This window comes from Echeneis naucrates, chromosome 6, assembly GCF_900963305.1.
Source record: "Echeneis naucrates chromosome 6, fEcheNa1.1, whole genome shotgun sequence".
Classification (NCBI taxonomy): Eukaryota; Metazoa; Chordata; class Actinopteri; order Carangiformes; family Echeneidae; genus Echeneis; species Echeneis naucrates.
In genome coordinates, this window is record NC_042516.1 from 20965636 (window position 1) to 20990376 (window position 24741).

Genomic DNA, 24741 nt, shown 5'->3' on the forward strand with positions numbered 1-24741 from the left:
TGAATGTACAGACACTGTATTAATGCTAAGAAAATATATCTTCATGTATTGTTACTCCAGCACTTTGTATATTCTGCCATTGAAAAAAATAAAACTTGATTTAAAAAAAGGAAAAAAGAAATATCGGGCTGCTGCGTGCCCGAGAACGTCCAACACCAGTCAATCCCTCATTATGGTCTGCTTCAGACTGAACAATGATTTGGGATGCCGTCTGCGCTTGGAGTTAGAACTCTTAACAAGGCTATTCAAGAGCTTTCTATTATTTTGACGAACTAATCAGCAACCTGCGACGCCTCTACGGGATGCTCAGCAGACAGTTATTGAAAATGAATAATCAAGTTTCATATTGCCTTACCACCGGCCTTCCAACAAACAAACACCCCCCCCCCCCAATCACTCTGCATGCAGAGCATCTCCAGGGAGTGGTAATGGATTGTGAGTAATGCTATCATCCCTTTCTGGCTCTTTCTTTCTCCAGCACCTCTGGTGTACTGAGACAGAGAGTGGAGGGCTGGTTGAAAACACTTGGAGGACTCATGTCTGGCTCATTGTTTCTTCTTCTTCTTCTAGCACTCAAGCTCCCGGCTTGTTTGCAGTACGACTATAAATAAAAGCTGGAAATGAGGCCATTTTTAAAGCGGTACTCCCTTTAGAGCGCCGCACTGGGAAACTTTACTTTTTAAATCTTCTGTCTCCTCGTACAAATGCACAGGATATTGATTTTTTTTTTTTTTTTTAATGGTAATTACTTCTTCCCATTCATTTTGTGTCTGTGTCTACTGCTACTAATAATTCAGTCTGTGTGCTTTACTGTTCATCCTGTAAGGCAGTAAAGACAAAGGCCAAGCAGGAAGAGAAAAGAACCCCTCTGCGATCTGTTGGCTGATCTAGTTCTACATGATGAACAGTTTAAATTTATAGTTAGCACAACTTCAAATACTTAAAAAAAAATAATAATCCTGAAGGGTTTTTGAGTTCGAAGGTTCTGTAGGGAGCTGAACAAACAGCAACTTTACACCAGAGGATCTTTCTCTGAGAAAAAGCTGCCTTGAAGAGATCATTGTGGACAAAATTTCTTCATAAAGTGAGTTTTGTTTTGATGTAGTCGGCCAACAGTTGGTGTCCCTGCAGAGAAATGTTGGGGGATTTAGCTCAGAGAGCTCTTGTTGTGCTGCTCTGCCCTCTACTGCTCACAAACACACATCGCTCAGATGCCGCAGCTTAAATTAAGAATTCACCATCAAATATATATTTTTAAGCAAACTTGCCGGCATGTTATCTGCACGCTTAACAGGTTAGTATTTAGCACAGATTAAAGATCTGATTACAAGCTGCATTTTGTTATGTTTACGTCATGTGACCTGCACCAATTCAACTATTAATCAATTCGTTGATTTAGTTTGTCAATGAGTTTTGTTAAGTCAATCAAAGTACATTTTTTTAACTAAAATGCCAAAGAGTTTCCGATTCCATTTTCTTAAAAATTACAAACTGAACTGAGTATTTGGTTTTCAACAAAATGTTATCACCTTTCTCTTTTTACGTTGGATTTTATACTCAAACATTCAACGTAGCAGATAAAGCACCAAAAAAATAAAAATAATAAATAAATCTGCCAACTAAAAACGACAGAAGAAGCTTGAAATTACTGAAATGAGTTATTACATTTATAAAAGGCTTAATTTATTACACAGGTCTAGTAAAATAAAGTAACAAATACATGGAATACGCAGCAAAGTATTTACACATTTTAAGAGAAGTTTGTAGTCATTTTTTGCAGGTAATTAACATATCAAAAGAAAAGTTGCATAAAACCTTTTTTCAAAGGCACCAGTAAGTCTTCCAAACCCAGATTCTCCTTTTTTGAAACAGAAATATTGTAATAAATGGTTCACCCCATTCTCATTTTTGCTCTCTATTTCACGTTATCAAACATCCTTCAATACACTGCATGTTAAAAAAAAAAGTCACTGCAGGTAATGTTTTCCTGAAAAATACAATCTGCAGCAATTTTGTCCGCTGAGGAATAAAAGGTTTGCTGGACAAAAAGCCTTCAGAGTAACAGTGATCTGGTCTGGAAAAGATCGTAATGAGTAATCTAAATAATTACCACACTTCAGTTCTTGAAGGAAAAGTCAGCTCTGAGGCTGAACAGATGAGACGACGACGACAACAACAACAACAACAACAACAAAAAAAAACACAACAGGAGAAATAAAAGGAGCATCCAAGCTCGTTTGGGTCGATAGAAACGAACCACATCGCAAGCCAGAAATGATGCAATTCCAAGAATCAACAGGGTCAAAGCGCTGAGCGCTGTAAGGTGATGAGTGTGGAGAAAATAAACATCGATCAACAGCCGGCAGGAGTGGAGATAAAACAAGAAGTGAAACCACACGGAGGGCAGATACTGCTCCGCTTTGTCTGCAACAGGACTTTTTGACTGTGCACACAAACCCTGAAAACATCTTTATACACCACAATGCCCTAATACAAAAGTGTGTGTGTGTGTGTGTGCGCGTGCTCTTTGTGATTCTACACCTTCACTCTGCGTCTGACATTTCCACTTCAGCATCCAACAACTGTACCACACCTCGTCCCACCAGTATCACATACATTCCCCCTCTGATGAAACCCTCGACCAACACATATAAAACAGGCGTGAGTGTGTGAGAAGAATTACTGGTGAATTTCTGGACTTATGAGGTTTGTCAAATCACACAAGTGTCTCTGAAATCTGTACCTACTGTATGTTAGTGCGACAACAGAGAGGTTCACAATTAAACTCTCATGCTTCATCCAGTCTCTAATAGTAATGTAATGATAATAATAATAATAATAATAATAATTATTATTATAATGCTCAAGTTATTTTGGTCCAATAACCAAAGATGTTAAATTTACGAATGGAAGTTTAACAGGAAAATTGATTGCATAAAAAGGTTTCAAAAATTATGAAATGCAATCAAACTAACTGATAAACCAACTGATCAGCCTTTTTTTTTGTTGTTGGTTTTTTTTTTTAGAAAAAGCTGAAGAAAGTTGATCAGCACTGGAATCTTTAGGAAATGATCGGTGTAAATATTTTTCTACTTGTATTAAGACTCTTTAATGGACTAAAATAAGTTGGTGAAATGACTGTTTCAGTGTGAGTGATTAATTTATCAATAATTACAGTTGTCTTAGATAGTAATCTGGTTTCCACCCCTCAAAAAAAAAAAAAAAAAAAAAAAAAAAAAAGAAAGAAAGAAAGAAAAACACTCCCAATTCTGCTCCTAAAATAAATATAAAAAATTCCATAAATACATGACAATTATAATTTCTGTGGCAAATGTAAACAACAGCCTGCCATCAAGGTAACAGTATATAAGGAGTTTTTTATACTTTGTATTCCCCAAATTGCTGCAACACCACAAGACTCCTGCATGAATATGACCCCAAACTATGAACAAATGTCCTTTGTGTTGTTTTCTTTAAATTCACAATTTCTCTCAATTCCAGCAAAAGTAGTTACAAACCACAAAAGCTGAAAAATGAAACTGGACTGAAAATATGTAAATTCTTGCAAACTGGAATTGAAGCCAATTATTTTCTTTTTTTTTTTTTTTTTTCCCCTTCGTATTTTTCTGTAATTACACGATCAATCTTTTTTTATGTGTGATGGAAGAACAAGAGAAAATGGTGCCATTTGTTCAGAACAAGACCTTCAGGGGGCATAAGGCCGCGATAGTGCTGCCATGGAAACAGCTACAGAAATGGCACCTGTCTTAATCACCGCTGCACTGGAACTTTTTTATCCCCCTATTGGGGGCAGATTGTAGGCTTCATAATTAGGTAGGCAATCAGAAAAAGAAGCCCATTAGCCTGTGAATCAATCCCAGTCAGTGCAGGATGTATGAGAGCCGGAAACACAATCTGCATCATATTATGTGGAGCTGAATGTCGGGCTACACCAAAAACAGTCCGGTTCCACTGAATATTTTGGGCTAATCCTTTAAGGAAAGTAGGGGACTCTGTGTAATCCCTGCTAACTGTGAATTTCACTGTTTCCAGTTTGACATTTAAAGTTGTATGTGCACTGATCTAGTGTAAACACTGCCATTGTGTGGGTCTAACACAAGGCACTTTTGTGTTGCGTTATCACAGCGTGCTTCCTTCGACCCAGAGCCTTTTTTTGACGGCATGTGTCCCGTCTCTCACCTACAGACTAAAAGGCTTCATTGTGTGTGGGTCCTCAGCTTCTGTGCAAACACATGAAACAGTTGTGTAACTTTGGAAAAAAAAAAAAAAAAAAAAATGCTTCCGCGCACAACATGGCACATCAAAAACATCACGTCTGAACATCTGACAACGACTGGTGTTAGAGAAGCTCTACTGTGAACTGTTAATAGCTGCCTCAAACACATGGCTGAGACGGACAAAGAGTCCAAACCTTTCCTTTGGAAAGTGAGTCCGAGGTGTGTGGGGGGGGGGGGCCCTCACTGCTCCTTGCCTCCGCACGTCGATGTGTGCGGCTGGTTGGAGCTGCGGCACGGCTTCCACAGCAGCGGTGCGCTGAAAATGGCGATGATGCCCAGGTTGAGGACGAGGCTGACGACCAGCGCCCCGATAGTTCCCAGGAAGGAAGGCGGAGCGCCGTGGGCCACCAGCCACGTCCTCCGGGACATCATGTCCGCTATCACGCCCTCCATCTGGAAGTGAGTCCCCACCACGGCGCTGACGTGGAAGAGCTGGTGGCTGTGGCCTGAGTCAAGAAAAGACAAGGTTCAGTGCACAAAACAAAACAAATCAGTCAGCCAGAAAATAAATACACATCCATGTTGATTCAAAATTCTTGGTTTCATTTCATCGACCAGATTCTCAAATCGGAAAATTTGCTGCTTTTCTCTGTTTCTGAAAGACGTTCATAAAAGAGCTGCAATAATTCACTAATTATATTTTGATGATTAAATGACAGGTTGTTTTTACAACAGTGTTAGTCAGCTATGACAGAAACGCTCAAACAGATCTGACTAACATCAAACTATAATTCAGTCGCCACTCAAAAGCTCCAAAGTCAAACCGCATGATACCATCACGAAACATCTCCCCTCTAACATTTAAACCCAAATGTAAATAAATAAATGACTTTGGATCAGGCTGTGGTTTTCCAGGTTGTGACAACAGATTAAAAATTACACATGTGTATCCTGTACGTCTACACAATCTGGCCATTTATGAAGGTCAGACAAATACCGCATGAGTATAAATGCATGACTATTGTTTATAATAACAGCTGAGGGCCTTTCAAATTGCAGAAATGTCGTGTGAGACAAAGCATGAGAGCAACAGGAGAGATTACTTTGTATCGGCAGGTCTGCACATTATTGCACAAAACAATGGCGGGAACAAAGAGTGGGACCATAAAAAGAGTTTAAATATCACTCAGATTAATCCATACTCCATTACGGAGGCTCAGAAACTGATCTGCGGATAAAAGCATTTTTCAATACCTGAAGTGAAACTGAGATGGCTGTTTATTTTTTATTTAACAAGTTCTTTTTTTCTGAACTTTACTAAATTTGAACATAAAATGAAAAATTAAAATGAAAACTAATTGATAAAAGTGTCTGCTTGCTCTTTTCTTTCAGAATCTAAATTCTTTTTCTGTAATTATACCATGAAAAATAAAAATTAGATATAACTTCTCCCAAATAATTACAAGTAGGCAAATAATGTTTGTTTGTTTTTTTTTGTGATAGAACCTGTGCTTCCTTATTTTACTAATATTAAAAAAGTAGAAAAAAAGAAAAATATATGGAGAATACAAAAAAAATAAAAAATAAATAAAATAAAGCAAAGATATTTGTAACGTGCAGCAGCTGTAGTGTAGTTTCTATTTGCCTCAAAGGGGATGAGGGACTCACTTGTGTAGGTGTGTATTCATACGCCATCAGGAGGTTTTTGTATTGGAAACTCAATGAAACATATTAAAGATTAACACAATGAACAGTAGAACATAATAAACCGAAAGAAAAGAGGCAGAAAATTTTACAGAAATTAAAAACACCATCAAATCAAAAGCTTGTCTGATTCGCTGCCATTGTTTTGGGTCAATTGTCCGGCGGTCACCAGGGAAAAGGTTCAAGAGCAGGCAAAGACAAAAGAGGGCAAAAATACACGTTACGGCCCCATGTGGAGAGTAAAAGCGTTCCGAATTTACAGACAGGACACGGTGTTCAGTGTTTGACTTTTTGTTTCCTCCTGTTTCAAGCCTAACCCGACCTTTCCCTGCGCACAGTGAGACCACAGGCCAACGAGTGCAATCTGAAATCTGAAGCATTCGTCAGCGAACCAAACAAGCCGCTTTCAGCCTGCCGTGACCTCCGTGGAGGACGTACCAAAGTAGTCGAATCGCCCCGGGGCCAGCCTCTCTGGGAGGTGGGCGGTAAACAGGAAGCAGGTGAGGAAGGCAAAGAGAAGGTGGTAACAGTGACTGGACAAGGCGTCGCTCCGGCAGCAGCTTCCCCCGAAGCACAGGAGGATCTACACAAAGGCAAACATTTTCAATGTCGTGGGTCAGGAAATGAAACCAGTTCCCGTTTTAGGCATCAAAACCTGCCACTAATCAGCTCTGCTCTTTTATGTAATAATATCACAAGACACAAACTAATGAACGCTGAGGATTTGGCAAAATAAAGTCATTAATAGTGCAAAGACTGAAAGGGTGCGTTACATAACCAGTGTGAGCGCTCACCCTGTAAAACAGAGGGACAGTGTCAAACATAAAGGGGACGACGAATGCTCCCGTCCTTATAGCTTTACTTCTCTGTGGGAACTGCAGCTCCAGGAACCTGTGGAGACAAAGACAGTCCAGCACAGAGACACCAGCTGAGCCACGTTAATGTCCATTTTCTAAGGAAGAAGCTTTGGCCCGTCACTGAGCGACTGCAGTGGGTCACCGTGTCTTTAAGAGCTCAGAGGATTTCATTCGTCTGGATTTCTGTGGAGGGTTTAAACGTCAGATGCAATGTGAACGCCGTTTTAGAGACTCCCCCCCCCCCGACACGAACAGAAGACGGTTATATAATGTGCCCTCTGGAGCAGGTCTTCTGGATTTAGTTGCATTCATTCTTGCCTCGACTCTGACCGTCACCTCGATGAACCCCCAGGGAGGGTATAAACTTCACCCAGGTTAAAGACCCCTGCATGAGCGTAACACTCTGCTGACCTCTGGGTGCCCTCCCTGACTGTCCATTTCACAGTTCATGAGGACGCTGCGCTCCTGATAGCACTCAGATTTATCTACATGGCCCCCCCATCTATGCTATAATTTTAATCATTTTGTGCGATCCGTTAAATTTGCCAGAGCTGGTCCCCCCCCCCCCGATGTGACACATCTCAAAGATAAACAAAGCAAACAGACCACCAGCATTTGGGGGGAGCGGAGCAGTGTTTTACCTGGAGTAGCAGGACAGGCTGGTGCAGAACAACGTGTTTCCAATGGCAATGGGCACAAAATGCTGATGGAGGAAGCTGTTCAGCCAACAGTCTGGCATGACGTAGTAGCAGTAAACGATGGCACAACCTGAAACCAAAGCAGAGCACGAGAAAATTTAAAGTGTTTTGTTGGGTGGGAATGAGCTTTAAGCCTCTCCTGGCCTGGCATTTATACAAACAGTCGTTACATTTTCAAAATGAAAGGTTCTTTTCAAAAACGTAAAATACTTTTGGGGAAAAAAAGCAAAACAAAACAAACAAAACAGTTCAATCGATCTACAGTATGAGTCAAAGTTGCCACTGATGGGTGACAGATTCTGCTGGAGGTAATGAAATAATCCACGAGACTCTGATAGTGTCTTCTCTGATAAAACCACCGGGAGCCGCCAAAGCACAAACATTTCATTTTCTGAAAAAGGAAATGAAATTGTTGTCCCCATCGCAACTACAGAGTTAGTTTTCAGTTACAATCGAGGTTCTTGGCTCTTCAAAGCTTCCAGTGAAACAAAACGATCGAAAGAAGAACAGCGTGGATGTTATCGTCAGGTTTCAAAAGACTTCCCTCATCAAAGCTCAGCCTCAAACTGCAAAGTTTGTTCTCACTGCAGGACGAAAAGTTTGTACACACTCCTGCTGCGCTCATCCTGCCACAGACTTTTGAACATATTAAAGTGGATATATCTTGGCACTAAGAAGGTTTGTGGTAGATTGAGAGTCAGACTGTCGGGGGCCATGTCATTTAAAAAAAAAAAAAAAAAAAAAAAAAAAAAAGGGGCCCTCAGTTCATGTTTTTCATGTTTGGCTGCTGGCCTGCAGGTGGGATTTTATTCATGAAGGGATCAGAAACACTCACAATACAAACACACAACCGCAAACCTGTACACAGAGTCACACAGCGATACAGATGTTTAGATTGGAAGGTCAAATCCTGAATGAACCATCAGGAAGGAGACAGACCGACATGACGGTGAAGATCCTGAAGGAAAATCAGATGAACACATTGATGGGGAAAAAAAAAAAAACAAAAAACACATCTGTCTTCAAAGAATTCAAAGTTAGTGCACACAGACAGGCAAATATTATTAGAGTTCTGAAGCTGAACAAACACTGTCCGGTTCAAGGATGAAACATGGGACTGGATTGAAGATGATATGGAAACCAGACATGCTCTGATCGAACCCAGCGGACACTCACAGACAAACAGCAAAACGTCAGACAATAAGCCAGACTTAGGTAGCAATGATATTATTTCTGGTTTTCAAACATTTCAGGGTTCCTGTCTGACAAAGAGCACCAAGCTCTGTCTGCAGGTTTTCCCTCATCATCGCACTTTCTGCTGAGAGGACAAATGCAGTGCGACCTGCACATGATTAAATCCAGCAGTTCACCGGATTAAAAACAAACAACACGCAAAAACACAAACATTAGGCATTTAGATCCAGGTTTAGATTTCTTTTGAGTAAAGTGTGAAGAAAAAAAAAAAAGTAAATAAAAAATTACAGCTCATCTTGATGCTTATTTTATTCCCACCACTGTCTAACAAACAACAGGCTGCACTACAAGGACATCTGACCTTCATTGTTCACGTTGTTTTCCGTCCTGTAACACTTGTCTTTAACCTTGGTCATATTCATGTTGTACTTACTTAACGCTTGTTTAAATTTTTTCCTTGTGAAAAATCTTCTGTTTATATTTAAGCCATCTGACTTGCACTCGCTTTTGCATTTGTTTAATTTTATTGTTATGAAATCATATTTCAAAACTGATGTTTTAATGTCACAAAACATTTGAGACATGTGCTCCGCCAAACGCTTCAGCTGCAGTTAGTTACTTTGTGATTTCCTGTCAGTGACTTTTGATCTTTTGACCACGAACGGTTCATCTTGAAGTCTGAGTGAAGGTTTGTACTATATTACAAGGAAATTCCTTCAGGCGGTTTCTAAGAAAACGCAGTCCAGAGAATTGGCCATTGGAAACAGAAATCACAAAGGCACTTTTCTTCAAGTAAAAATAGGGTTTTGGGGGTTGGCTTCTTATTCTGATGAAAGTCAGCATTTTTAATTATAATTATTATAATTATTTTTTAACACTGTTGGCTTACTTCATTCATTTTCTTCCGGTTGAAAGCAGATGCACAAACGCACACGAAGCATTTGTTGAAATTGTTTACTCAGTTCGAGATCAACTCAGCAGAAATCACTTAAGGAGCTCACATTCATCGTCACCGTTCCCTTCGAGTTTCACAGAAAGCTATAATCTCTCCGACGCCTTACCCAGGCTGTAGAGGCTCAGGGCTCCGTAGTCAAAGAAGTAGCAGACGTGGCGGGACTCTGGAGACATGGTGCTGAAGGTGTGTGCGCAGCTGGAGGTGAAGGGGTAAATGCAGATGAGCATCATGTAGACCAGCAGGGGCCAGGTGTAGCTGTCGGTCAGGAAGTTCAGGGTGGAGCAGAGGACACAGAAACGCCACAGGAAATACCTGGGACACAAAAACCGTTCAGCTCCCTGGCCTTGTCTCAATTCAGGTTTATAACATTTTTGCGTAACTCAACGTTTTCCCTAAAATCCTTTTTCTTACATCTGTATGAAGAGTTTCAAGGGATTACATCTCAGATACTTAACACTGATCCTCAAAGATCTAATGAGCCTTAGAAACCTCCTACTGCCTGTGAGGGGTTGTTTGTTTTTCTCTCCATTTTGCTGCTAGCTTGGAAGATTTTTCTGGTCTCAGTCAAAACTAGGACTTTGATTTAAAAAAAAAAAAAAAAAGGCCAGGTTATGAAATAGTTTGAAGAGAGTTTGTAGATATAAGACAAATGAACACTCCACAGTGACTAATGGATCCTTCTAGTGTACTTGGCTCGGATTTAGAGAACAGTTCAATGACGTTACTCACCACGTTGGCAAGAAGTGGGTCCAGATGTTGATGGTCTCGTTGTTCATCTGGAAGCTGCTGAGGACACAGTCCAGCGCCGAGCTCCGGGGATGACGATATCCAGAGATGATGCTGTCCTCCCTGAACACCTGAGGACCAACCAGACAGTCCATATGAGCAGTGACGCTGTACAACACTCGCTCACGCCACATTAGAAAATTACCTCATAGGATCAAAATGTAGGCCTCAGAGTAACTTTGCATTACATGTTACAACTTTCACACATCAGGTCTTAATTTTCTAAAATAAATATATAAAATTATCAAACACTGCTTGTGTTTGCCCTTCAAAAGGTCCCATATTATATCAAGTGACACCTCAATGTCTTTTAGGATTATAAAACAGATCTAGGTTCTATATATTAATACTGTAGGAGTAACAATGAGCCCAGTGCATACAGAAACGCACAGTTTGTGTCCAGAAAATGTGCCTTTGTGATGTCACAGTATTTATGTGATAATTTTGTGTTCCATCACTCAGAAAATGTTACATTTCGATGATACACTTGTCAGTGATCCGTGGTGGGAACATACGGCATCTCTGAAATTTCAAAATACTTACATAAGCTAATATTAGCCGTTACAGTAGCCGGGTTAATTCATTGGCCGATGCTTCTGTCTGTCTTACTAAATGACACTTCGGCCCAAGGAAACCTGTTTTCCACTCCAAGATGTGCAAAGAATGAAGATATGAAGATAGACAAAAGGACGCGAGCTTGAATACTTGTCTAAGCACATCAGATGGCTGTTCGCTAACATAACGTGGAACAAATTGTGGACATTAAAGCGACTGAGGGAATTAAGTCGAGATCTGCTGTAACTGACCCAAAGATATGACCTACAGAAAAATCCGTTCTTATGCATCACTGACTGGTTTATCAAATGTTATTCTACTTATATCAACTTAAGATTTTACATATGCCGTTTTAAAAGCTCGTTGATCTCTACAGGGAGGAAATGAGCTCTAGTAAACATAACAGGCAGCAACAACGGAGTGGGAATATAACAGAAAGGTAAATATTTATCTACGGTACACTGAAGGTGCTCACTGGAAACCAGATGTATAACTGCAAGAACAATAACCACTTATCACCCAAGATAACTCCACCACAGCAGTGCCAACAACCTGCCAGCACTCACATTACACATCATCTCTCCTGCTGAGGTGTGGATATTAAAAAATAAATCATGGGCTTCGTCGCTCACATCACATATATACATACATACACACACACATTTGGGTCAGGCAGCAGATACAGCTCTCAGAGTGGCTGAAATCTATCTGGATCAAAGTTTAGTAACCACAACAATTATGTTGCAAAGTCCTGCTTTTCAGTTCACATTGAGGTTTCGTGACACTGATGGATTTTTGCTTCATTGGTAGGCATTTAATTCACTGGATCAGCCAAATAAATAAGACTCCTGCCTATGAATTTGATATCTACAGTTTCTAGATAAATCTTCAGCACAGAGTGATCAATCCACAATTTGTTTTGAAATGGTCTGATTCTAAGTACTTCCAACGACGAATTCATATGTCAAACAGAAGAATATACAAAAGGTTGTTGCACATGGCGGCAGCATGAAGTCAGACCTGTGAATTCCTGTCGTTACATAAGAGCACTTTCTTGAGGCATCAGTTGTTTTGAAATACCTTTTACATCATATGATTTCATGGAAAAAGGAAACAAAGCATAAGAAGCAGGACAGAATTAAAAAGGACAACATTATACATGTTTTTGGTAAAGAGTGATCATCGAAGGTCTTGCTCCTTCTTTACCTTGGGGACCTGGTGGATGTTGAAGAGCTGGGGAAGCTTGATGCTGAGCATCTCCGTGGGGAGTCTGATGGCGCCCCTCCCTCTTTGACAAACCTCTATGAGCCTGGCACGTCCCCCGCGACAGAGGACTAGCCAGACAGGGTAGTCAAATACGGGGATCCGGGGCCCTTGTTCTGGACCCTTGGGCTGCCATTGCAAGCAGCGGCCCCAACCCTGGCTCCAACCACCTCCGTCAACGCCACTACCGGCTCCGATCCCCCGCCACACCGGAAACACTAAAAAGGACACACACAACAAAGACACTCACAGTGAGACAACAGCAGATCGGGAACATTATTTTTGCTTAACAAACATGGGGATATTTGCATCTAGCAGGAGACAGTGAATGAATTATTTTTATTTGAAATTAACGACTGATTATCAAAATTGTTCCTCTCGACCAGTGCTAACAGAAAATCATTGAGAAGCACTGCTTCAGACTGTTTGGGCTTGGCATTGTGTATTTTATTGTTTTTTTTTTTTGTTTTTTTTTAACACCAGTTAATTTTTTTCCCCACTTATACTTCTGTGAATCTGTTGCTTTAGTTTTGTATATGTATAAATAAAAAAAAACTAAACATTGTTAACAGCTCAACAGATGGAGTTCTTCCTCCAAGATAAACACTGCTAAGCACTGCTGGCAGCAGGAGAGATAAGACTCCAGCCTAACACAAACTAAACTGAACTGTCATACATGCTTTGCATTTTTCTATGCTGTGCTGCTTTCAAACATCAATTGGTTGACTCCTTTAGGAAGTTGAAGTGATGTTGGGGGGAAGAAAAAAAAAAAAAAAAGCCCAACGACAGTAAACGTATGAAATTGATTAGTTGTGTTAACACAGAGTGAGTGATGAGATGACTTCACTGAGACTTTAAAGGCAAAAAGAGAAACATTATTAGAGCACCATCTGGATATTCTGGTCCTCAGTCTGACACCAACAGAGGTCACCCACACAGTTTCGACCAATTTCATCTGATGGACATTGTGTTACAAGTTCATCTTTGCAATAATGCCGACAGTGAAAACGTTACAGCAGCGTTAAAAAGATTATATGACAGAGTCCTTGAGTGTGGCGTCTTTGTTGACTGGAGCTGACACTGAGAACAATCTCCTGTTGTGGACTGCTCTTGAAATGTGCCCAGACATCGATTTGCAGAATGCCTGCCATTGTCACGTTGCAGTTGCTTGTGACAGAAAAACAAACATGATGATAGCGACATGTTTGTGAGAGCCAATATTACAGAAAGCATTGTTTTGTCCTGACAGGACAACAGAAATGTCTGATAACCAGCTTCTTACCAAACACATTTTTATTTTAACAGACAACCTGCATACTTGTCAGTATCACTCAGCAAGTTTGGATATTCGTAGTATCAACAGCATCAACTTTTTTTTATTTTTACCCACAAAACTCCACCCATCTTTATAGATAAAAACTTGTTTTGTCAGCGTGAGAGAGATTATCAATCTCATCAGAGATACTATTGAATGTATGCATGTAGGCTGCTATGCAACAGGAAAATTAAACAGATAAATGCTAAAGACAGAACATGAAAGAGGTGTTTACTTAATATGACAGAATCCATGATGGGGGTTTTAAATATAAATATACGCTCCTTATTTTTTCCATGTAAGGACCACAAACAAACAAATTTAAGCAGAGAAAGGGTGAAAAAACAAAACAAAACAAAGAAATACTGGCCAATATATTTCAGGCATCCAGTATGACAGTTTTCAAATGTACTCATCAAACTCTAAATGTGTCTGAATATAGAAGTGTCCAATAACAAACTGTTCTGCCGCTCTGTTGTCATTGTTGTGAACACACCACAACAATGACAGCATCAACTGTAGGGACATTTTTCATTTGTTTCTAACAGACACTAGGCCGAGCAAACAGTATACACAAGTGGACACGATTGGTTGTCTCAGACTTTAGTAGACATGAATTTCAAAAGCCATCACCCACCTTTGTGTTTCTTTTTCGAACGGAAAGCCAAAACCATCATTAGACCACAAAGCCGCCGGTTCTATTTACCTGCCAGGACCCAATTACAGTGTGGGCACCACACCCCAAACCTAACAGAATTAAACATTTGCTGGCATGTCTCCTTTCAATTACAGCCCACACCTTAAGGGGCTTCGCTCTGGCAGTGTGGGAACAACAAGAGGCAACCTCCACTTACTGCGTCCCAGCTGCAGGCCCGAGCCTGTTAACTGTGACAGAGTGAGCTTTGTGGAGACTGAAGCCTTCAGAGTACAGGGGCCAAGGGATGACTGTTACACACTGCACTGGATGGAAATGAGGGGCCTCACACTCTCACATGCATTAACAAACACATACCCTACCCTGCCCTACCACGGAGAACATGCTCAAGCTGTCTGTGCCCTAACAGGCAAGCACGCTGGTGCAAATTCTGTTTTACTACAGCTGGAAAACACAGCAGCACACAAACAACAACACACTGCTTATGTTGATGACAATAGCTACTAAAGGTCACTGGGTTTACTGCAGTGCTAGAAAGAAAAGCTCATTTGAATTCAGATCATGTGGTGACAATGATTTGAATAGACAGTTTATGATTTGGATGCGGTTTTTACAAACTGTCAGACAGATTTGAATATTACTTCTAAGCAAACAGTTTTCTCTGAATACTTACATACGTGTGTGTGTGTGTGTATATAGAGTGGGCTTGTTGACCCAGGAATCATGCCAGTGTGTCCTCTCATGCTGTCTAACCATGTAAATGAAAAATCTTTTGACCAACTTATCAAAGCTCTAGATTTTAACGCAAATCCCTATTCCTCTTAAACATAACTTGTGAGCGTAAACATGAAATTCGGCATGCAAATGCTGTTCACGTCTTCAAACACACAAGACAGAAAACAACAGCTTTCACACAGTCAGACGCTCAAGGCTGAAGCCAAAATATCAACACAGCATGCTGATCACTCAAACAAGAAGACACTGAAGAAGCTGAGCGCTTTCTCTTTACAGCTGTGAACCAGAAAACACACCTAAAAATCTGTGTGTGTGTGTGGAGGGGGGGGGGCAACAACAACGACGCTCCAATCTGGCAACTTCACTTGCATTAAGAGCACAAAAAAAATAAATAAATAAAATAAAATCGCAAAGTGCATGAAAACGTTGCCAGGATCCTCAAACCAATGATGCAACAGTGTTGATGTGAAGCATCACCTAACCCTTCTTTCTGAGCTCATCTGGCTCACTTGCTGGAGTAAATGAGTCACTTACATAATTATCCTGAGAGCAAATAATCTGACATGGAATAAAACACAAAAAGTCACCCCATACAGACATGTAACATTGGTGGGGGGGGGGGGTCATTTAAGCTCCCAGTGTGAGTGGGTTATTAAATCTTGCATGCATTCTTGCTCAGTAGATAAGATTCACCATCGGTAGCTGTGGTTTCCTGGAGATTTTAAGAAAATAATGTGGCTCCTCCAGTTCTGTTCTCAGGTACTGTGAGAGATCTGTGTGTGTGTGACTTCATGTGGTTTAACACCAGACAGACACACCTAATTCTAGACCTGGGCTATGTCCAAAAAAAGCATAATCTGGATTTATCACACAAATATTGCAGAACCTGATATGGGTGGGGTTGTAAGATAATTATCTAATTGTTTTTTTTTTAGCAATGTATTTTTACAGTTACATTTTTTTATTTATTGAGAATACAATAAGGAGGTTGCGGGTTTGGTTCCCAGGCTGGGTCCTTTCTGTGCGGAGTTTGCATGTTCTCCCTGTGTCTGCGTGGGTTTCCTCCCACCGTCCAAAGACATGCATGTATAGATTAACTGGAGACTCTAAATCAACTGTGTCTCTTGTGTTGGCCCTGCGGTGGACTGGCGACCTGTCCAGGGTGTACCCCGCCCCTCACCCAATGTGAGCTGGGATTGGCTCCAGCGGCCCCGCGACCCGGAAACGGATGAAGTGGTTGAAGACGAATGAATAAAAAAAAGTAACTGATATTATGAAAATATACTCCACACAGCACACTTCATTTTGTCATACGAGTGCCCGAGCTCAGCTCATTCTCCAAATTAACATCTCCAAAGTCAAGAGCTCGTCAGCTTCAAAAATCAAATGAAAGATGCAAAAGCTAAAAGCACAAATTCCTTGGGTTTTACAGAACACACACAAAAATTACTTGCACGCCCTTTGTAATGCTTGTAATGACTCGTGTGGGATCGCCACAGCTAATGAATGTACACAGAGATAAAGGCCGAGGCGAAGGAAGTGCTGGACGAATGGCTCACTCATCTTAATCTAATGACTCCTACAGAAGATTAGAAAGTATAAAGACACTGAGGGAATGTGTTGTTATGGAGGCTTGTCCTGACTCACCACTGGACTGAAGTGCTTTCCTTGATGTTTTCCCAAATCTGACTCCCCAGACGATGCTGTGTGAGCTCTACACGACACATTTTGCCTTCAGTTTGGTCTGCAGCAGGCAAAATACTGACATCTGCTAAACTGAGGTCATGTGACTGACATGACAAACAAGGAGACAAAACAAATGATATTAATTGTATTATTTCTGGCTTGCGGTTTTGTGTTTGCCACTGCACACAGTGGTGCTTCCTCTGTGGCCCTTAAACTGTGCGCTGAGATGTCATCATGGTGAAATAATAATAAAAAAAGTTAGTTCGTTCGCTGCGGAGGAGCTTTTCATAGCACACAGACATCTCGTCTAAAATCGCTGCAAGAAAGCAAATAAAAATTCCTCGAACCGCTGAAGGTCAACACTTCAACTTCAGTTGGTATTTCATTTTAAACTCAGTGTGCCAGAGTAGAGCCAGAACAATCAAAAACAGATCACTGTCCTGATTGTTCCTCAGAGCAGAGTGTGCAGAACGATGCTCATCTGTTGAAGGATGTTTACTGAGCAAACATGGGGAGGAATTCAAATCTAATAAGACGCAAAATATTTTATCTGACTGCTCACATGATCAACATTTGACCAAAAAAAAACAAAAAATAAAACAAACTACGGATATAAACCAGTTCTAGACTGCTGTCGTTACCTTCGAGAGCTGTCTCAACTCTGGATCTACTGAAGCAACACCTTCCTCCTTTCGTCTTTCTCCTGCCTTCTGAAATTCTTTACCCTTGTTTGTTAATTTGTCATGTGACCTGTCTCAAAGGACGTCTGTACTGGCCCGAGGCTAACAATAAGACGGCTATGCACAGACCATGTTGCCCACGCAGGCAGGCGCATGCTCCCTGTAATGCATGTCAATCGGCCTCCTTCATTCTTCAGGCTGAGCTACAGAGCAGGCCACTGTCCTGCTTAAACATGTTTATCCCCAGCACAGAAAATCACTGAAACACCTACAGACTGATCACAGATAATCTGTAGGCTAACCCTAACCCAGAGGCTGTTTTCAGTTTCTACTGACTCAATGTGACAATTGATAAATTGATTGATTTTTTTTTTTTTTTTACTTTGATTCCTTCCGCGCTTTAGCAGTCAACTCAAAAGTTGTCAACAGTTGTTTTGATGAGATGATTTTGTTTGTTTGTTTGTTTTTTTAACCATTCTCTGATGGCAGCCTCTTAAATATTTAGGAAAGTGACCAATACATGGCTAAATAATTTCTCAATTAATAATTTATTTTATTCTAGCGAATGCAGATTTTTCTGAACTCAGAGGGAGAAAAAAAAAAAGGAATGTACTCGTGACGGTAATTATTTTAAATAACAAACTAACTTTTGAACCAATTTTTTAAGTGCCAACTTTTGGGTCACTCACTCAGTTTCAACTCATTCGACAGGACTTTGTGATTTATGTTTTACATAGAAATGTGAATTAAATATTTGGCAGCCAAATTTACAATATGAGGACCAAAGTTGAGGAAAATATTAATTATAGCCCATCATCTCAATGGGATCAAGGACTATCATATTATCCACTATCTTCTGTTGTTTTATAAGCTAAAAATGAATCCTGCTAAGAAAAAATTGATCCTTGTGTTCCCTAATAAAGAATTAATTATCCGACACTTTGTGGGGAAACCCTGCACAACAAAACGAACACTAAATGTTGTAATGAGCTTCCCTGTTTTGGCTTCAAGTCTGAAGTCATACTAGAATGTTTTTCTGAAGGTGTTCCTCCTTGGCCACTCCCTTTTATGGCAAGTGTGTACATTTCACATGAAATGAACCACTCAGAGTTACGCAACAGTGTTCTCACAGATCACGATGTATAGCTGCAAAAACAACACAGCTTCAACTAGAAACCCCCCCCCCCCCCATTCTCCAGGACGTTTGTTATTCCCAACCCCCCACTCCATTCCTTTTCACTTGCACCTGAAAATCCACATTGTTCATCGTCCTGCTTTCACTCTCCTACCTCTCAACAGTCAAAGAAATCAACAAAATATGACAGATTTAGTTACAAAGAAAAAAAAAAAAAAAAGAGGCTGCAACTAATAATGCCAGGTTACTCTAAAATTACTCAAATTAACTCCTCAAAGTGAGTAATTAAAAAAAAAAAAAAGACCAGTTTGGCATGTTTAGGTGTTTTGTTTTGTCTGATCAACACTAAAAAAAGGTGTAAAGGGAATATTGGAGCAATTTAAGCTTGATGAACAACAGTTAACACAACTATTTGTGTCTGATTGATTAGCTCTTAGTTGAGAAATCAATTAAACCGTGCAGCTCTCAACAGATAATGCCTGTCATTTGAAGCTGTAGCTGATTTCATAAATCTTCTTTATACATTTATTTAATGCAAACAAATTGCTAGTTCCAGCTTCTCAAATGCAAGAATTTGCCAATTTGGTGACTGGACAAAAAAATCTGCTAAAACTATTGGCAGAAAAATCCTAATTAAATGATACTGACTCATATTTCACCCCCCGACTGACACTGGAATGTGAAAGGCATGAATCTAAAGAAAAACACATGCCCTTCAGTGTGTCCTGTGTGGGCTGTAGGTTTAAGTCCATGTGGTGGAAAACACACATGTACAAAAAGAGGACAGTCTGGGTGTGTTTGGCCGGACAGATCTCCAGAATGACCGACAACACACAACACACAACACACAACATGACTTAGACTTTCTGTCTGAAGCCTTTAACCCCACCATGTGTGTTTCCCATTCCTCTCACACTCCTTTTTTAAACTAATTTTACTTCCCAGCATTTCCAACAACTACAACAACAAGCAAAAAAAAAAAAAAACAACAACACAACACACACTCTGAACAATGAAAAAGACGCACAACGACTCCAGGATGCAAAACTTCGCCTTCATCGACGCAGCGACGGCAAAAAACAAAAACAACAACAACAAAAAAAAAAACTAAAACAAAACAGAACAATAAAATAAAATAAATAAAAACAAAACACACGCTTGTCTCTTGGACTTACCGCGAGACTGGGACATGCCGGAAGTCTCTCCCCCCCCACCCTCCCCCGTGTGTCTCCGTATGAAGGGACAGAGTCTCTCTGTGTGTCCTCCGGCTCGGCTGCTGCTGCTGCTTCTTCTTCTTCTTCTTCTTCTTCTTCTTCTTCTTCTTCTTCTTCTTCTGCTTCTCTGGCAGCGTCGGCTCTGCCTCCTCTTCTCTTGTCCGCGCACGAGCCAGCAGGAAGGTCACGTGGCCCTTCTGGAGCGACAACAACAACAACAGCACGAGCCATGTGTGCGCGTGCCACCGACGGCATGTTGCGGGTCATGTTGTAGTTTTTTTATTTTATTTTATTATTATTTTTTTTTAAATAAGAGATGACGATTAATCGACACAGAAACAAAGAACCGAAGCGTCGAACCGGACCGCGGAGTTTGATTTCCTGGATTCACGTGCAACAAAACGGGGAGTCGGCGAAGAAGCTGCCCCGCCCAGACCAAGATGCCTCCAGAGGTTTTATCAGCTGAGCCTGAATACTGTATTACTACTACATTTATTTATTTATTTATGAAAAGGGAGTCCTTTTTTTTGTTTTCATATATTTGTATAGTTCTTAATTTCCCCTCATGTTGGTGGAATCCTTGAATGTTTACCGCCTGACAGCGAGAGCTCTGTTAGAGACACAAGTTGGCCACAGCAACACAGAAAGAAACCAAAAAGACATGCAAAATGTTGTAGTTTTTTTTTTTTTTTAAAGAAATTACACAAAACAACCAAAAAAAAAAAAAGCACAAAGATGCGTCCCAAACAACCAGAAAGAAGCGACAAAAGGAGAAGAAGATGTTTTCTGACCTTGATAGGTTCCGGTTACAGCTGGGATAGTTTTTATTTGATACAGAGAGCCGATGGAAGCAACTCGATGAAGACAACTTCATGACAAAGGAGAATCCATTTGTTGTCTATACTTGCTTATCCTTTAGGTGTCACAGGGGGGCAGCTGAGGCCAATCCCAGCTGGCACTGGTTCACGGTGGGGTACAACCCCGGACAGATCACTGGTCTATCACAAGACAAATAAAGACAAACAGCCATTCTCTTCATCAGCAGGTCAAACTCATGGCCAGGGCCTTCTCCTAACTCACCTCCTCCTCACATCCACACCTTTTTTTCGGTTTCAATTTAAATTTGGGAGCGAAAACTGAAACTAAAGCGGCAGACTGATGACGGCACTAGAACGAAAAAGGTTACTTGAGCTAACTGAGGAGGACTTGAATGTACAAAACACCAATCGCTTTAGTAGTTCATGAAACATGTTACCGAAAACCACAAATGTTCACCAAACCACGAACGTCGTTCTGAATGTCTGGTGGCGAGTGAGAAAAAAAAGTCAAAGAATCAGCGGCCTGGAGCGGGTAAGACACCTCGAACAACTGCCCTTCCTGTCTCATGACGGCTATGACCTCTGAAAAGCAGCCAGTCAGTCAGATGTCAGTCAGCCACAGCAGTTGCTTTAGGGAAGTTACTCCACACCAGAGCTGACTAAAGCTCTTAGATAACTCAGTCGTCGGGTTTACGGGAAGCTCGGTGGCCTTTGGCTTCCTGCCGTCACACGATTTCTTTGAATGAGAGGTTTGATGTGAACCCGTGCTCCGGTCAGAGGAGACATCCTGTTCCACCATTTCGTTTTTCACGTCAGCACAAGCCGATCTGCCGATCTCTGCGACGGTCTAACCACCTGCACCCAAACCAGTGTGACAGACAATACAAAAGGCATTTTAATGGTAAACTCAGCACATTCAGCGGTTTAATACCCGCCCTGCTAACAGCACCACTTCACCAAACAAACCAGATTATCTGGTTGGAGGCAGGGGCTCATCGGGAAAACCAGAACAGGTGTCAGTCGCCTGGGATTTTCTGAAACTCCACTTCATCAGTGAGAGAGAGAGCACAAACCACTGCCATCCATGTTCCTTACGCTTTCATGTGACATTAAGCAATTGCAAAAAATGGTAAATAAAGAATGAACATACTGGTTGATCAATCACATCTTTTGGATTCTTCCCAGATGAAAACATAGAGGCCACATTCTGAACTAATCTCTGAAATCAACAAATACGTTCAGCCGACAGATTTAAAGCTCTGATGGCTAATGGGGGGGGGGGGGGCTGGGATGGAGTCAAACTCCCAGCCTGGCTCGTTGCCCCCCATTCTCTGCCCACCTCTTTATACTTTTCCACAGCATGCCTACTTGATCATCATAAGTGCTAAAGCTCATAAACAAGACTTCATAAGGTCGAGGCAAGTGTTCGACTTACTGCAGATAAATGAATGTTTTTTGTTTTTTGTTTTTTTTTCAAAATGAGCCATAAGTAATATATATTTATTTATTTATTTTTTTTTAAGAGCACACCCTGCTGACTCTCAGACCCATCTTCACAGCATATTACTCAACACTATAAATAACAGACGGTATTCATGAGAAAGAAAAACTTTATTGGCCCTGTGGGAAAATTCCACTGAAGCCGCCTCTTTTTGTCTCACACTAGTGCCAAAAAAATAACAAAACCAGAGATCCTGCTGCTGTACAAAACTTGTGCGATATCGTACCGTATCGTAGTTTAAGGCATCTGAGCTGCACACACGTACCCCCACCTATTCATCAGTGATATCATCATCTTCTGTGCGCTTGTACCTTCAGATGTAAGCGACACATATTCAGACTCATGAATGCCTTCTGTGGCCTTATAGACTCCACTCAGTGACTCTGATCATTTACATTAAAAAGAGGTAAATATCAGCAGTGGAGGCGGCGCTCAGATTCTCAAATGAAAGGAGCCAAACTTTGTTAAAGAGGAAGTTCTAGCAGTCAAATCTTAAACAGATTACAGCCAACCAAAAGGCTATTTTCAGACTGGTATGCTATCTGACAGGATAATTTTGCATATTTGATATAAAACTTATGCACTTAGCATCCCATCAGTCAGGATGGAGCTGGAAGCAATGCATCATATTATGTGAGTCAATTTCATGTGCTTTGGGCAAAGCAACTATAATTTTCAAAATGTGGAGTATAAGTTGTTAATGTGCAGGGTTTTTTTTTTTGTTTGTTGGTTTTTGTTGGTGGTGTTTTTTTTTTTGTTTTTTTTTTGTTGTTGTTTTCAAAGATAAAACAGTGAAGGAGTGAACAGTAAACAGAGAAAAACAAAGATTAAATGCGCAAGGGGAGGCGTTCAATGACCAGCCCGTGAAGTTTTGCGAATCAATTCAGGCGACGTGAAGGCCACTAAAGCTGCCGAGGACCATCAGATCCAACAAAATGTGGAGTGTGTCCGCACAAACATCCCTCTGCTCGGACACAGTCGGTGCAGCAGGATGGAAAAAGGCGCAGAGAGCCGCCGCGGCCTTTTTCAGCCGAGTGTGTCCGATCGGATCATTGCAGAGAGATGAAGCGAAGAAGGGACACGAGTGATGAGTTGTTTTTGTATTTTTTTTTTTTTTTTTTTTCTGGGAACAGAAAAGTTTAAAGTCCATCCTCATCCCGCCCAGCCTGGCCCGTCCCTGCAGGACCAAACTACCGCCTCTCCCTCCGCACATTCCTGCAGCAGGCGAATAAAAACAATGTCGGACCCTCCGATGTCGAAATCCCTCCCCTCGGGCTGAACACCCCCCTTTTCTTCTCCCCCTCCTCCTCCTGTCGGATTTAATGAAAGAAAACCTGTTTTCTCCGACTGGCAGAGAGGAGAAGTAGTCCATCATCAGTAACTTTTAGGGGCCAACATGGACGGCGTTAATCCGGATCGAAGCGCATGGAGAGCTTTTTACGCAGGAAAACGACAAACAGTGCAGATCTGAAAAGATCCAAATAAGAGGCAAATAAAGAGAAGTTACTTACGCATGAACTCCAGGCAGGCGAGGCATTTCCTCACTGCGAGCACTGACCCCTGCGTGGACATTTTTCTGAGTTTGGAGTCCAAACTAATTTGTTTTGCGCATAATTAAAACTCCCATCCTGCAGGTCACCCGCCCACTCCGAGATCCCCGCAGCCTTCCAGCTCCGTGGGCTCCCAGAAAGAGGATTGTTGGTCGGGTCAGTGAGGTTTTCCCAACCCCCTTACCCTGCTTAAAAAAAGAAGGGGGGGGGAGGCAGCAGTGCCAGCCATCTCCTGTTAGGGTGGCACTGACCCCGCTGACTGGGGATTGGCTGTTCTGTGTGTCCAGGCACTGGTGGGCATGGGGCCCGGGACAGAGAGGGACACAAGAGATGGAAAAAAACAGCACACACAGACCTACTTTTAGAGAAAAGGCAGGGACAGGTGACTGAAAGGGACTTCAGGTTTGGGTCACTGTGAGGAGCAGCGTTAGAGTGCTGCAGAAAAAATGACATAAAGCTTCAGGGTGAGTGCAGAATTGCTAAAAAGACGTGACATGTCCTGGCTTCTCTCAGCAGCAGCCTTCAACATCTGTCCAAGTGCACTGAATTTTTTTTATTTTTTATTATTATTTAAAGCCCCTGGGTGACATCATCAGGGTGAGCCATCAGATTTAGTGTGATGTTATATTACTGCTCCCTCATCCAACGCCTGACTGTTTCCCAAAAAATTCCTGTAAACACAAAACTGAGCGAACATTTGAGACTTCCAACTGAAGTCAAAGAAATCCAAGCGTTTCCTCTTCTCTGTAACAAAAAATGCTGCAGTTCTTCAACAGCATTTGATTGTGGATGCACTGATCCGTTATTTATTGACCTGCTTCAGAGATGTGAGTTTTTCCTTAAATGATGGAGACACCATCATTACATGTAGACGCTGACCTCTTTAAAAGCAAGCGCACAAACCTAGTCGCTGACTTTGCAGCGTGAAATGTGTGATTTTGTTCATCACAGGAGACGTCGGTAGGAAGCGAAGCAGCACAGAGAGGTGATAAGACACCATAAGTCAGCATCTTATGAGTTTCTTTTTATTGTTCAATGCATGGCCACACACATATACTGTTTCTGTTGCACTGTGCATGATGGGACAGTCACTATGGAAATGGTGATGTAGATGGGATACATTTTAGGAGTTTACAGGGGTCCAAACACAACCCACATTCCTCAGGGAAAGTCAGCTCTTCTGAGTCTCCTGGATGATTTGC

At 41.3% G+C, this 24741-nt stretch overlaps 1 protein-coding gene across 2 annotated transcripts; it reads right to left on the bottom strand.

Annotated features, from left to right (window-relative positions):
• Window positions 1-3013: 3013 nt before the first annotated feature.
• On the bottom strand, window positions 3014-23623 carry paqr6 (progestin and adipoQ receptor family member VI). Of its 2 annotated transcripts, none has more exons than XM_029504414.1 (8): window positions 23501-23623; window positions 12194-12468; window positions 10376-10503; window positions 9753-9958; window positions 7441-7567; window positions 6737-6833; window positions 6381-6525; window positions 3014-4744 (listed from the first exon to the last, which is right to left on the bottom strand). In XM_029504414.1, the coding sequence occupies exons 1-8, from the start codon at window positions 23559-23561 to the stop codon at window positions 4479-4481; spliced, it is 1305 nt and encodes a 434-aa protein (XP_029360274.1). In that variant the 5' UTR covers window positions 23562-23623; the 3' UTR covers window positions 3014-4478. The 2 variants fall into 2 exon arrangements, with proteins under 2 accessions (XP_029360274.1, XP_029360275.1); XM_029504415.1 differs by lacking the exon at window positions 23501-23623 and adding an exon at window positions 19632-20043.
• Window positions 23624-24741: the final 1118 nt, after the last annotated feature.